This window comes from Wolffia australiana, chromosome 3 (assembly GCF_029677425.1).
Source record: "Wolffia australiana isolate 7733 chromosome 3, ASM2967742v1".
NCBI lineage: Eukaryota > Viridiplantae > Streptophyta > Magnoliopsida > Alismatales > Araceae > Wolffia > Wolffia australiana.
Window position 1 is genome coordinate 14,069,150 of NC_135837.1, and position 14,001 is coordinate 14,083,150.

At 43.6% G+C, this 14,001-nt stretch overlaps 1 protein-coding gene across 4 annotated transcripts; it reads right to left on the bottom strand.

Annotated features, from left to right (window-relative positions):
• Positions 1-274: 274 nt before the first annotated feature.
• LOC144700983 (S3 self-incompatibility locus-linked pollen protein) lies at positions 275-10,842 on the bottom strand. Of its 4 annotated transcripts, none has more exons than XR_013580901.1 (15): positions 10,517-10,842; positions 9,167-9,229; positions 8,607-8,990; positions 8,080-8,161; positions 7,567-7,628; positions 7,401-7,495; positions 7,233-7,312; positions 4,570-4,653; positions 3,726-3,842; positions 3,544-3,629; positions 3,341-3,447; positions 2,111-2,223; positions 1,935-2,011; positions 565-1,060; positions 275-419 (listed from the first exon to the last, which is right to left on the bottom strand). XR_013580901.1 is itself a non-coding variant. In XM_078572607.1 (15 exons), exons 1-15 carry the CDS (start codon positions 10,679-10,681, stop codon positions 398-400), a joined length of 1,944 nt encoding a protein of 647 aa, XP_078428733.1. In that variant the 5' UTR covers positions 10,682-10,842; the 3' UTR covers positions 275-397. The 4 variants fall into 4 exon arrangements, 3 of the variants coding, with proteins under 3 accessions (XP_078428733.1, XP_078428730.1, XP_078428731.1); XM_078572607.1 differs by having other exon boundaries at positions 633-1,060; positions 2,111-2,202; XM_078572604.1 differs by having other exon boundaries at positions 633-1,060.
• Between the last annotated feature and the right edge of the window lie 3,159 nt (positions 10,843-14,001).

A 14,001-nucleotide genomic window follows, 5' to 3' on the forward strand; every position in this document is an offset into this window, starting at 1 on the left:
CTGAAAATAAGATGTGCATGATTTTTCTTTACTTAAACTTTGTAACATTAAGTCTACTTCCTATCTTGATTCTTTTGGACCCTCAGAAGCTCCGTTCTTTTGTGTTAATTGTTAGCATCATCTTCCTCGCAAAATCAAGCATAGAGTGGAGTGATGCAAAACTAATAACAGCTTTTAATAATTCTATTAATTTAAGCAATAACAATATCAGATGATCTACCTTCATATCAGACATTATATGGGACATTTTCTTTCCTACCTATGCAAACAGATGCATCGCAAACGATCAAAATTTCTTAATGAATACCGATCATGCCCAAGCAAGAAACTGGATTAACCATAACCAAATGTAACAGATATATAACAGGTAGAAACTGCCTTACTACACACGGCCGGTTCAATCTTGACGATGCGGGTCTCTGAAATAGGAAAGAAATTATTCAGATGAAATCATCAAAGATTAGCTCCAAATAAATATTATCTAGAACGAAATTACCAAACCCCCGACTTTTATTCAGATTTTTTTTAAAAGAAATTATAAATGAAGCCTAGATCAGAAACTACCTTAAAAACATATCATCTGGAATATTAATTCAAAGCAGGAAGTAGATTGGAAAGATAACTTGCTTTACATGGCAGGTTCATCTCCATGGTGCGGCTGCTGCGCATAAACGTGATGCGGGTCTCGAAGATCTCTGAACATGGAGAAAAAGGAAATAAGGCCCTCCGAGGACGCGCCTCCCAACAAGGAAAGCAGCATTGAACCGAAGGGGTTTAATAAGCCCGCGTTATTGGGCCCGGCTGCAGGCTGCATATTCAGTTCGGGGAACGGTAGCGAGGGAATTGGATTAGAATTTCCGACTGGAGTCTGTTCATGGGCTCTGTTCTCTGGAGATTCATCAGAAGTGAGGCCCATTGGGCCCATTTGGGGAGTCTGATCTCCAACATTTACTCGGGCAATGTGGAGCGTGGACGTGACTATCGTGGATGAGGTGATGTGGACCCCACCTTGCCGCTGAAGATGGGATCGGTTGCTCATGAACCTGCGCAGCGCTGGGACCTGGGCCGTGAATCAGGTGAATAAATTAATCAAACTATATTTTAATTATTTCTGAAATGGGATCGTGATGTGAAGCAGAATGAATTTGAAGTTCTGTTGTTTCAAAAAAAAGTTATACTTTATCAGGCTTCTAATCTACTAACCTTATGCGCTATGAGGTAGCTAAATGAAATTTCAAACGTGGAATAAAATACCATATCTTGCATAAAATTTCATTTTAAAAGGCTAAAGTTATCCATTTTCCCAAAGCTAGTGCCTCTTAATTTGGTAGTCGACAATTTGTACAGAATTTATGTCAGATATTTGTACCAGTAAGACCGTGATGTTAAGTTTAATGAATACAAAGAAAATAGAAGGTAGATATATAGAACAGTGTTCTAACTGAAAAGTATATGTAAGATACAGATGCTAAATGATGTAACATAAGAATGTTATCAACACGATGGTCGAAAATGGAATTTAATATCTTATGTTCAGTTAAACTACATTAAAACGGCTACCGATTATTCATTTCCTCAAGGCTAGCACCATTAAATGTGATAGTTGAAGAAATTTATAGGAAGGGTGTCAGATAATTGCATCAACTGGATCATTATGTAAAGCTGAATTAGAAGAAAAAAAGCTGGAGATCATTGATGGCCTTAATAAGGAAAAAGATTTGAAGTACAAAAACCTTATTCCAAATTCAGATGAAATGAAAGATAGCTCCATGAAATGGAAATTGAAGTTACATCCATCAGAAAGGCGAGAACAAAAGTTTTTTCCCGGAATTCGGATCTTTTATAAAATAGGTTTAGGTAGTTCTAGATGAATTAATGTAAATTTCATGAGGGGCAAAGATCGACATTATTTGGAGGAAGGTATAGAGCAGTACCTCGTAATGGTTCCAAAAGTAAAGAATCAGATGCTGCATAAAGGCGGCAGTAGTAAACAAGGCCAAATAAGAGAAACCTAGAGAGCGAAAAGAGAAGGGTGAACACTTCTTAAAACATATGCCTGATGTCATAATGATGAAAATGGGTAAAAGATAAAGGAAAAAGAAGCACGTACCATATGAATAAGAAAACAGATAAATATGGAACACCAAGAAGTAGAGGAGGAAGAAACGGGGAAAGAACTGCATTGAAATTGGTGTCCGTACACTGCAAAAAGAAATCACGGAACTAGTCGGACGTGAACATGAATCTTTGGCAGTCAAGAACAAAGAATCTAAATTAAAACTAGAGTTTGCCGTCCCAGAACGAAGTCATAGTCGTCATCCACAAATTGTCATTGTTACAAACATGCGTGAAAATCACGATTTTCAAGTAAGAACTGAATGATGATGACGAGCTTTGATGATGACCAGACGAAAAAGTTGTGGGAGAGAGCGGAGAGAGACTGGAGACACAGAGAGGAGAGATGGGTTTGAGAGAGAGGAGAGAAAGGAAGAGAGTGAGAGAGAAAAAGAGATGGGTTTCACAGGAGAGGGAGAGAGAGATATATAATTCATAGGAGAGGGAGCAGGAGAATGCGTGTGAAAGAGAGAAGAGAAAGAAATAGAAAATGAGAGACGGGAAAGAGAGAGAAAAGGATAGACGGGAAAGAGAGAGAAAAGGAGAGATGGGAAAGAGAGAAAAGGAGAAATGGGAGAGAGAGAGAGAGAAACGGAGAGATGGGAAAGAGAGATAGAAAAGGAGAAATGGGAGAGAGAGAGAGAAACGGAGAGATGGGAAACAGAGAGAAAAGGAGAAATGGGAGAGAGAGAGAGAAACGGAGAGATGGGAAAGAGAGAAAAAAGGTGAAATGGGAGAGAGAGAGAGAGAAACGGAGAGATGGGAACGAGAGAGAAAAGGAGAGATGGGAAAGGGAGAGCGAGAGAGAAACGGAGAGATGGGAAAGAGAGAGAGAACAGGAGAGATGGGAAAGAGTGAGAAAAGGAGAGACGGGAAAGGGAGAGAGAGAGAAAGAGACAAGGTTCAGAGGAGAGGGACGGTGAGAGAGCAGGAAATGGGAGAGAAGAGACAGGAGTGGGAAGAGAAAGAGAGAGAGAGAAAGAATGAATAGAGAGGATGGATATAGAAAGGTAGAGAGTTGGAAAGAGACTCACAACTCGTAGGAAGGGGTCTTAACAGAAATGACTGGAGATAGAGAGAGACAGAGAGGAAGTGGAATAGAGAACAATAGGATGACAATGACGATATCGACAGCATCATCCTGGTATGAACAAATTATGAGGACAATGATGACTCATCATCATCAGGGACGGCAAACTCCAAAGAGAAGCACAAGGATGATCACCTGATCATCGTAAACAGTTCACACAGCCAAACAAGGGCTAGGACCAAGAAGGCGAGCATCTGATCATCATAGAACTCAAACAAGAAGAATAGGATGCCGATCATTATCTGAAGAAGAAAACTCTAGTTAGGCATTGAGAAAATATAATTATTTTATTAAAAAATAATAGAAAAATTACGGCAAATGAGATCTCATTGACTGACTGGCACAAAAACTAGTGACTCGATCACATGGACAAAGATTAACTGGAAAGTTGGAAGATTGTGCCTGGCGTGATGCTGCAACTGAACTGCAGATAAAGGACAAATTAGAAAAATGGTAAATATCAAATTAGATTCGGATTGAGGGTAAAATTGTAAGACTATTTTTTTAAGGAGTCAATTACCAGTGAACTTCAGCATTCGAGATTGTGTCTCCCTGAGGGTAAAGGAAACGGACATTGTCGTTGTGAAGAAAACAAATAACGACATAATGAGAACGCTGCACTTGGTCACTACGTAGTCTGTGGTAAAAAAAGAAAGAAACAATGAATGAGGAGAACCCATAACTAAATCTATACTTTCGCCAAAAAATGCAACTTTATGATCACAATCGCCACATAAAATTGCCATTTTTGATACTCCAAGCAACATCAGGGAGCTCGTCTGTCAAGTTCACTAAGGCTTTTCATATACGAACATCCCACTAATATCTATTATTTACTAATCCAAATTTAAGCCATTTCCACCAATCCAGATAAATAGAAAGAAATATATGTTTAGGGTAAATATACAGTAGGAATGAAATTTGCAGGGGACCAGTCCACCGGCACAACTTCGTTACTAAAAGATTATATGAAAAGATAGCAAAAGCACCTGCCAGAATATGCAAATGCAGAATACTTGCGGCATCAAAGAAATAAAATAGTTCGATATTTGGAAACGAGAGTTTCGTCCCCTTCTGTAATGAACAAGCCTTCATGCACTACCATATTGTCTAATTACTGACTTTACATTTTCAAAGAATAACTTCGATAAATCTATAGATCAGTGAAGACCATCGAAGATCATATGTTCTTTAGATGATAATCGAAAAAAACTAAATGATGATAATTCTCAATATCTCACTTCTCTGAAACAAAAAAATAAAATCCTACATATATATAACTGCCTCTAATAATCAAGTGGAGATACTCGGATGGCATACAAAAAGAAAATAACAGCTAAATATGATAATAAGATCCCACTAACCAACAAATCTTGCCGAACCATCCGACTGCTCAAGTCCATAACCAAGGGAGTAAAATTCTTCAGTTTGACTGCTGTAAAGAAAACCTGAGAGAGTTCAATGTTGTTAGATCAAATCTAATTAAAGTTGAGATAGCAGTGTTTCATGCACCCTGGTGACGCTAAGAAACAAAGAATAGAACAATAAATAAAGTGAAAATCACGTGAACCAATTTAATTCCAAAAGTTCAGAACGAGAAAACTGAAATTACCTTTACCATCCCATATAAATTATATTTAAAACTTCAAATCATTTTTTAATGCAGGAAAAGATGTAGCACACGACATTGCAGAAGCCTCAAAAAAGAAAAGTTCTTCTACTTCATTAGGACTTCAGCACCTCATATCAATATAAAAGGTGGTTATCAGACCTATTGATATGTACATCCAGAATACTGTATCCTGCAATGTATTAGCATAAAAAGAGAAGAGCAGCTTAAACTATTAAAATAAAGGCCAAGGTTTACAGAAGTAACAATATAGCTTTACAGTTAAATTGATTACTGGACATTGGCAATCGTCTCACTCAGAGTTGATAATCGCGGCAGCGGTGGTTTGACAACAAGGATCAATGGTGGGTTAATGGTGACAGTTAGTCGATAGAGAGGATCAACAAAAATGAATCTCCTACAGTGGGGATCGGGAGTCTGGATATCATGAAGGTGACTCACTGGCGCGACAGCGTGACAGCATGGTGGCAGTGAGACCACAGGAGAGTGAAGCTATGAACTGCCAAGGGCCACGGGCTGCGATAAGTTACCGACCGTGGAGAAAGTGAGTTAGGGCAGCGTGAAGGTGAGTAGTCGCAGCTGCAGCACATTGGCGTGGCAACAGCGAGTTGATGGCAGGGTGAGAAAGGGGTTAGATGGCAGAGGTGAGGGTCAACAGCGGTGGTGAGTCACCAAGGAAATGATGGGGAGCTTGGACTGTATGAAGGCGATCACTGGTTGATAGCCGTGATTGAGAGTGAGAAGATCAACGGTGGTATCAGGGGACAGGACCGAAGGCAGTTTTGAGGAGGTTTGACGGTATCAGCAGAGGAAGGGCTGACCAGAAGGGGATGATGATGAAGGTGGCAGAAGGCAGAAGACGAGAGGGCTGCAGGTCTAGTGGCAGGGCAGAGACAGAGTACAAGAACTGGCATCTTATTCCGGGATCAAAGACACGGATTAGCAAAGGGAGATGACAGTCAAGGTGGGCGAACGGTTGCTGGCAGGTAGTTGGCAACCGCACGTGGAGCTTCTGCGAGACAGAGTTAACGCTTCGCTAACAGAGGGCAAAATCCATGCCAAGACAGCGGGTAAGGCTATGACGGCAGATTCCAGAGTGACTATCATAGGTAGAAATTCGAGGAGGCCACAATCACTCTGGGGTGGAAGCAGCAACGGCAGTCCCATGGATCATTCTTCAGGCAGGGGATGACTTCACTCATTACGAATGGGCTCGGGAGGTTGAATCCAGCAGGGGGTATGTTTGTGTGGGAGTGGCATGCCAATCAATGTCATTAAGGGCTCATGGGAGATAGTCAGAGAAACGAAGGTGATACAATCTAAGTAGGTCATACCGTCGTCTATGAATTTCCCACAAAAAATGATAATAAAATGCTTTGATTTAGTCACCGATCCACATCCAGCAAATGAGAAGGTGAGGAAGAAGAGATGAAGTGTTCCAGGGTCGAGAGTAGAACAAGGATGGTCGGAGGGGTTGAACGGAGGCAGGGATCAACCAGGGCCAAGCCATGCGGAGAAATGGTGAAGTAGAGACAATCACGAGGAACGAGTTACAAAGATCCCGAATCAATGTTACCCAATTTAAGAACTGGGTAACTCTTACTGAGTATTTCCCTTTGCATCTAGGGCTATGACAGGAGGAGAACGGAATAGCAAGAACGAGAAGGCTCACCATTTTCCTCTTGCTCTCGCTCTTCAGCCAAAGGCTTACATGGGACACAGGAAGTTGAGCTTTTGCGGACCATTTATGGACCTTTAACTTGATGAAGCCGAACACTGGGAACTCTTCCTGTGCCCATGAATGGCCTAATAGCACTGTAAACAGAAAGTTCCCATAAAGTGCAGATAAGTGTACGGTTGCTAATTAGGCAATGACTCACGACAGGAGCCCTGCAGAAGAAAATGTTCTCGAATGCCTCGACAGAATGTGTGATGTGGACAAGGGCCGAGGAAGATCAATCCCAGATTTTATTTTCATGTCAATCTGGTTAGGCGATATGAGCATCGCAGCAGACCCCATGAGAGGATGTCTCCTCAAATGAGACCTTCAGGGGATTTATCAGGGAAGGCGGCTCCAGGAGGAAAATCATTCTCAGGTGATCTTCCTACTTTCTTCCAAAAAAACAATCACCTCATGTAAATTAGGAGTCATTGACTTTGCGCTTATAATTTAGTCAATATGTCAATTGATTGATCTGGAAACAAGCATTGGCTGATCATCCCATCATTGAGAAACCCCTTCGGCTTGAAAAATCTCAGCCTGGGCGTTTGAATTCCTCATGTGGTGAATAATACTCAGATAAAATTAGACGAATGAAAATACAAGTTCATGTAGAAATTAGGCCCATCAATCAGAGTAATTACGTAGAATTAAAATGAGAAGGAAATAGTATTAACCTTTCCCTGGAAAGCTTAGCAAACTATTCATCATAATGGAATCATAACCGACAAAAGTATTGATAAGAAACCGCTGCCACCTGCAAGTCGGGAAAAAAAGGCACATTTATGACTTTGATGAAATACTAAGTAATTGAAACCACCCAATGACTAATAAGTACGCCAAACCTGTTCCCAAAGCAGGAATTCTGAGCTGAAACACTAATATTTATTGTCCTTATATTATGCAGGGCTTTGGCTCCTTCAGGTAGCAAGAAATAGCCCTGAATTTTGACAAGAAGAAGAATAAGCACCAGTTGAAACGGGAGGGGAAATAGCAAGAATCAGATTACACCTTCTCAAGAGTGAATAGAAAAGTTGGTTCAGATGCCCTGCCTCTTCTTTCAAGCCATTGCACTACAAAGGAAAACGTGAAGCTCTCATAGAAGAACAAATATCCCATTCAGAAAATGACTGAAATTCAAAAAATGTTGTGTGCTCTATGTTTTAGAGGACTTTGGGCTTGTTCATTGACATTGAATTGACCTTCAATCCGAATTTCTTTTAGGAAATGTTAAGGAAATAGAACAAAGCTCAACAGAGGATTAAAGTCTGTCCGGAATATCAGATATGACCACCCACAACATGAACAGCAAGGATACCGATATTTGATTTTTTTAAGAAAGATAGGAGAGATCACACAAAGTCGGTGACCCTCCCGATGAGATAAAAGGATACCAATATTTATGGTTTTCCGAAAATTCCAAAATTGAAAGAGTGATTAAAACACACAGAAAAAATGTTGCTACGTGATAAAGATACAATGAAAAATTCATCTCAATAGGAGTCATCAGCAATCAGAATGTACCTAGAAACGTCTTCATTTGTTGAAAATGAAATATCTGAAGAAATTCTGGAATATCTTTGATAGCATTCAAATCCACTGCACTCTGCACAGTCAAATCGTATCAATATAAAAGACTGCTCCAATTAAAAAGAATAACTGTAGCTTTGAGAAAATGTGATGAAGATATTATCAGAAATAGAAGAAAACAGCAAGACGCATCTAGGCACGGAAAAATGTAAACAAGCAGGAGTAAACTCGAGTTCCAATGATTTTGATATCCATAGATTTAAATTGCTGAATCAATGTGGCAGAAGAAGACAGAATGCCAGAGAGAGCCACTATTTACAGAGAGGAGAAAAGACAGAAAAAAAGGAAGAAGAAAATGAAACGTCTTACAGTATAATTCTATAAGGTCTGGTAGTCATACCAAGGTTACCAGAGTAGAGAGAAAGAACAGAAACAGGAAGAGAAATAAAAAAATATGAGGGACAAACACATTTAACATTGAAAAAAACTAAGCAAATATTTCATCTCATGGAGCGTCTCACCCATAACTGACGTGCCCATAATGAGAGTTGCTTCAGAGTCTTCCAGAAGTAATAAAAGTGCATCTGCCACTTGCTAAAAGCATAAATGATTGCTGCTTTGATCGACTCTCTCTTGGAGAAAAGGATACTTGCCCTTTGTGTTTCTCTATCATCATGATTTTCCATTTCCTTGGATATTCTACTGTTGTAAAAATGCGTCAAAGTATCCACTGGAGGATCATTTAATTCTTTCTCACTTTTCCACGACTTTAAAGTTGATTTTTGCCCAGACCCTGATGCATCGACATGATAAACCTCTGCTTTCTCCACTGAAATGTCATCATCTTCCATGTCAGCCTTGCTCCCAGTAGCTACATCCTTGAACCAAAAGCTGGTTCTTGTAATCTGCATAGAAATACCCACAAAATTGTGGAGAGTCCAATTTTTTTTTTAAAAAGTGATATAAGGCGGTTATCCGACAAAGAGGTAACCACCCAAAAATTTGAAGAGACAGAGCTCACAGGCTAATAAAAACAAACGTAACACTGAATAATACTACAAAAAACAGATGAACAGGATACCTTGATTTGGACAAGCTGGTACTCCGAAATATCAATCTTTGATAACTCAGTCGAACACCCAGGCTTCATCGCATAAATGAAATTAATAAGGAAAGAATTCCATGAAGAGAAAATTAATGAATCAATGCACATCAAACATCGAAATCTGAGCGCAGAAAAAGGAGAGCTACTCTCTTTTTTCAGAAAATCGTGCAGTCATGAGGCTAAATAGAAGAATTTTCACTGCGATCCCACCCTAATCTCTACTCCTGAATCATAGGATATGCAAAAGAGAATGAAATAATTCTTTGACACAACGTATTGCAAACGATATGTAGAAAATAAAGCTACGCACGAAATAAAGTTGCAATTGGAGAAGCTATTACCCACTAGGAAGATAGGGAAACATAAACGAAAGTTTACCCGCAGGCCACTTCAGAGTACTGTTTATTTCACATAAAGACGCCTATGGCGTACTGTCTCTTGGCCAGAGAGAACCAACAAAGTATCACAGTGACTAGAAAACATAGAATCATTTTTTCTCCGAGGAAGAAAATTTCTAAGTTTCATGAAACTAACATTCTTTTTGCGCCAAAAAGTTCGCTTACAACAAAATTAATTGATACAACAGGCTAAAGACAAGATTTCACTTTAACAGTAAAAAGGGATACTAAGTTAAAGAAGGAGAACATAGTAGTCCAGAAACTTTGTTAAACAAGTAAACTTAGTTAAAGAAGGAGAAACATAGTAGTCCAGAATCCATTAAAAGGACGACGAAGAATCCCATGTGCAGTGAAATGAAATAAAGTATAAACTTTGTCTGCGAACCTTGTTTCTACATTTCCAATTTCTTCTATATTTAACCAGAAAGTTTCCATTCATTTCCTTCGGATGATTGATTTTACATGATCAGATCAAAGGATTAAAAGGTAAAATGAGAGAAGACTTAAATGCTCAGATCATGCGAGTAAGAGTAAGGAAAGGACGAATTGGAAATAACTGACAGAATAAAACACGTTTCCTTCTTTGTTCTTTTAGCCGACATGTCAGGTACATGACTGGTTCTCGAATCAACAATTCCATACTCTTGAATCGAAAATTCCGTAATCTCATCCTCAAGGTACATTGATCGTAGTGCGAGTTCTTGATTCAAGATCTTTCAACCAATGAATCAACTCCGTAAAACGTATTTATCGATATCTGCCTTACTTCGACTATAAAAATGATCAACCACTAAAGATAACGACCAAACAAATCATCAAACCCTCCTTCCCCCGTCCAACACGCGAAAAATCAAAACGAAATTCCAGAGAAAAGGAAAACCGCTTAAGCGTCGAATCGCACGATGAAACAAGAGAATTCCTCGATTACCTGTTGAACGAAATTAGTGTGCATCACAACGAGTAACCCGAATAAGGCAACGGCGATGCCAAAGAGGATGTACTCAAGCGCCTTGCAGATGCGAGGCGTGAGCAGTTGCGACAGCATCCCTGCTAATCTGGCATGGACCCTAAGAGAAGTCTGATCCGGATCCATCTGCAATTGAGCGATTCCGTAGACTCCCGACTCCAGGATTGTCGATTTGAAGCGATTTAATCTAAGATTTGAAGAGCGGAAGGTACGATCGCCGGCCAGAAATCGTTGCTCATCCGGGAGATAGTTTTTCTCTTCGAACGCTCGCCATACTTGCAACGATGAACTTGTCTCGCTATTTATAGGGATGCTGAAGCAATGTTGAGAGACAGACAACAGAATGGGACGGGGCGGAACGGGATGGAACACGATAGAACGGACGGGACGCAATGAGACGGGATAGACGGGACGGACGGGGACGGGACGGGACGCAATGAGACGGGATAGACGGGAAGACGGGTCGGACGGCAACGGAACGGACGGGGGACGGGACGGGATGTAATGAGACGGGATAAACGGGGCGGCACGCAGTGGGACATGTTAAACGGGGCTGAACGGACGGACGTGACGGGACGTAATGAGACAGGATAAACGGGACGGCACGCAGTGGGACAGGTTAAATGGGGCTGAACGGACGGACAGACGGGACGTAATGAGACGGGATACACGGGACGGCACACAATGGGACAGGTTAAATGGGGCTGAACGGGACGGGACGCAAATGGGATGGGATAAATGGAAGGGACGGGACTGAACGGAATGGAACTGGACTGGACATACCAGTACTGAACTGAATGGAACTGGACTGGATGAACTGGGATGAGGGAGTAGGACGGGACTGTACAAGACACTGGGGAAGGTCGTGCAGTGCGGTCCAAAAAGTCACATACCTGTGCAAAGTTTTTGGTGGCATCAAAACTCTTGTGCCATGTCCCGTGCCAATTTGTTTGGGCATTTGCATCACACATCGTACAAATTTGCACAAATTGCAAGAGAAAGAGAGAGGGAGAGAATAGTGTGGGAGAGATGGAGAAATGCAATATGGAGAGAGAGATAGAGAAGAGTGATAGATAGAGAGTGAGAGGGTCAGAGAGAGAGAGAGAGAGAGAATAGTGATCGAGAGAGTGAAAGAGGGAGAGAGAGAAGAGCAACAGGCGAGGGGGAGAGAAAGGAACAATAGAGAAAGTGAAAGACAGAGAGAGAGAAGAGTGATATAGAGAGTAAGGAGCGAGAGAAGGGATAGAAAGCTATTGGGAGAAGAGAGAGAGTGACAGAGAAGAAGTGATGCCGGACGTCGTCGAGACGTCGTCTGGTCGTCACCGAGGGTAGTAGCTCGGTATCGAATAAGGATCCCTATCGGACAACGACGGGAAGAGTCGTCCGATAATGAAGATGAACAGATATGATAAATGACGGAAATGCGAAAGTCCTAACTGTAGTACGTGCAAGTGCCGATTCGTGGATATGCCGTTCCTGGGATTCGATGGGGTCGCCTAGGGAAGGGTCAACCAGACCACCCGAACCTCGCCCAAGGGGGTCGAGGGCGTATATGTCGCCGGACGGGGATATCCCGCTAATATGCTCACACGCGTCGGGCGAACCCGACTCGTACCAGGCAGGTAAGACTCTCGAACAGTTCGTCGTCGTTCTCTCAGCCTGTCTCTCTCACCTATGTCTAACCCGAGCGCGGAGGAGGCAATTTCAAAGTATACTGAAGTAGATAAAAGACGTAAAGAGCAGTCAGAGGGGTACCTTCGTCGCGTCCTGCGACGGATATCACGTAGCACCTTGGAACCGGAGGAACAGCAGCTGCGCGAGCGCGGACGCCGGAATGGCGCAGGGTGCGGGCGAGGCGGCAGCACGGACAATCGGTAGGTGTGGGGCTGTGCGTGGCGCAGGCAGGTGCCAACGCTCGACGCACGACGCGGCTGGGTGCAGTGCGGCGGTCGGGCGCGGTGTGGAGCACAACGCGGGCGCGGGGCACGGGTGTGGCGCGGCGCGAAGGGGGCACGGTGTGAAGCACAACGCGGGCGCGGGGCGCTGCGCGGGGCACGGGTGCGGCGTGGTGCGAAGGGGGCCGGTGCGACGCGGCAAGGCGCAGCAGGGCAGCTGGACGCGAGGCGCTGCGCGGAGCACGGAGGGGCGCAGTGCGGCGTGGCAAGGCGTGGCGGAGCAGCTGCTGCGGTGCGGGACGCAGCACGCGGGCGCGACGGGGCGCGGCGCGCAGGCGCGGCGCTGGCGCTGGCGAGGGTCGCGGCGCGGGTCGCGGCGAGGCACGGTGGTAAAGGGTGGGCCACGGCGCGCGCGCGCGAGCGCGGCAGCGCGGCGCGACGCTGGCGCGACGCGGCGCGCGCAGCGAGCGCGGCGCGCGCACAGGCGCGGTGCGACGGCCTGGCAGCAGTGAGTAGTGGGCAAGCCTTCCCAGCGGCGGTGAAAGGGAGGCCGGTGGATGGGGGAGTGGTGGCGAGACTGGCGGCGGGCGACGGCTAGGATGGCGGCGTGCGGCGGCGGCGTTAAGGCGGGGCGGCAGAACTGCGAGCTCTCCTTCTCCTCCCTTCTCCTTCTTCTTCTTCTTCTTATTCCTTCTTCTGCTTCCTTCTTCTTCTTCTTTCTTCTTCTTCCTCCCCTCAACGAGAGTGACTCTTTGACTTCTCAAACGTTATAACTTTCAAAGAAAATATCAAGAGTACTTGGGGGGGGGCACCCCACCCCTCCCTTATATGGGAGAGAGGTAAATGGGCCCCTTAAACTACAAAGGGAAAAAATAAAGGGGCTTACTAAGGCCCACTAAGGGCGGGGAAGATATCCTCATATGGGAACTTCCCCTCTCTACATCGTAGATGAGACGACAGAGTTACGAATCCGGGTGCGCGCGTCATCGCTTTGGCTTGTCGTGTGGGTTGGACGCGAGTCAGTGACAAGATCGAAGGCGGTGCCGACTCCTCGAGCGATGGTCCTGCGGTCTCGGACGGTGCCGCGCCATCAAGAAGAATGAGAGGGGAGAGGGAGAGAGGGAGCGAGATAGAGAGTGAAGCAGAGAAGAGCTAGAGATAGAGATAAGAACGAGCAATCTAGAGAGCGTGGGAGAGAAGAGTGAGGGAGAGAAAAGATAGCGAGAAATAGAGAGCGAGCCCAGAACAACTCAAAGAAGGGGAGAGAAGATATAGTGAGGTATGGAGAGGAGTGAGACATCATGCAAACGAGAGACTAACTATTGAGAGAGGGAGAGAGAGAGAGGCAACGAGTAAGAGAGAGAGGAACAGAAGAGAGAGCGAGAAAAAAAGATGGATACTTGAGAGGAAGAGACTGAATAATTAAAAAAAAACAAAAAAACCTCACATTTGCACTGCATAGGGCTCTGTGCATTGTGAGGTGCGATTTTTATGGTTGCTTTGAGATATACAATTCAAAATTCAAACAAGACTGCACATCGCACCAAAATT

What these genes read in the sequence shown, in the direction of transcription:
- LOC144700983 (XM_078572604.1), bottom strand. Translation starts at nt 10,681, where the DNA reads ATGGATCCGGATCAGACTTCTCTTAGGGTCCATGCCAGATTAGCAGGG. An exon ending in ACAAATGAAGACGTTTCTAG is followed by an intron (nt 7,629 to 8,079) that starts GTACATTCTGAT and finishes TTTCCTTTGTAG; the next exon opens with TGCAATGGCTTGAAAGAAGA. An exon ending in AATTCCTGCTTTGGGAACAG is followed by an intron (nt 7,313 to 7,400) that starts GTTTGGCGTACT and finishes CCCGACTTGCAG; the next exon opens with GTGGCAGCGGTTTCTTATCA.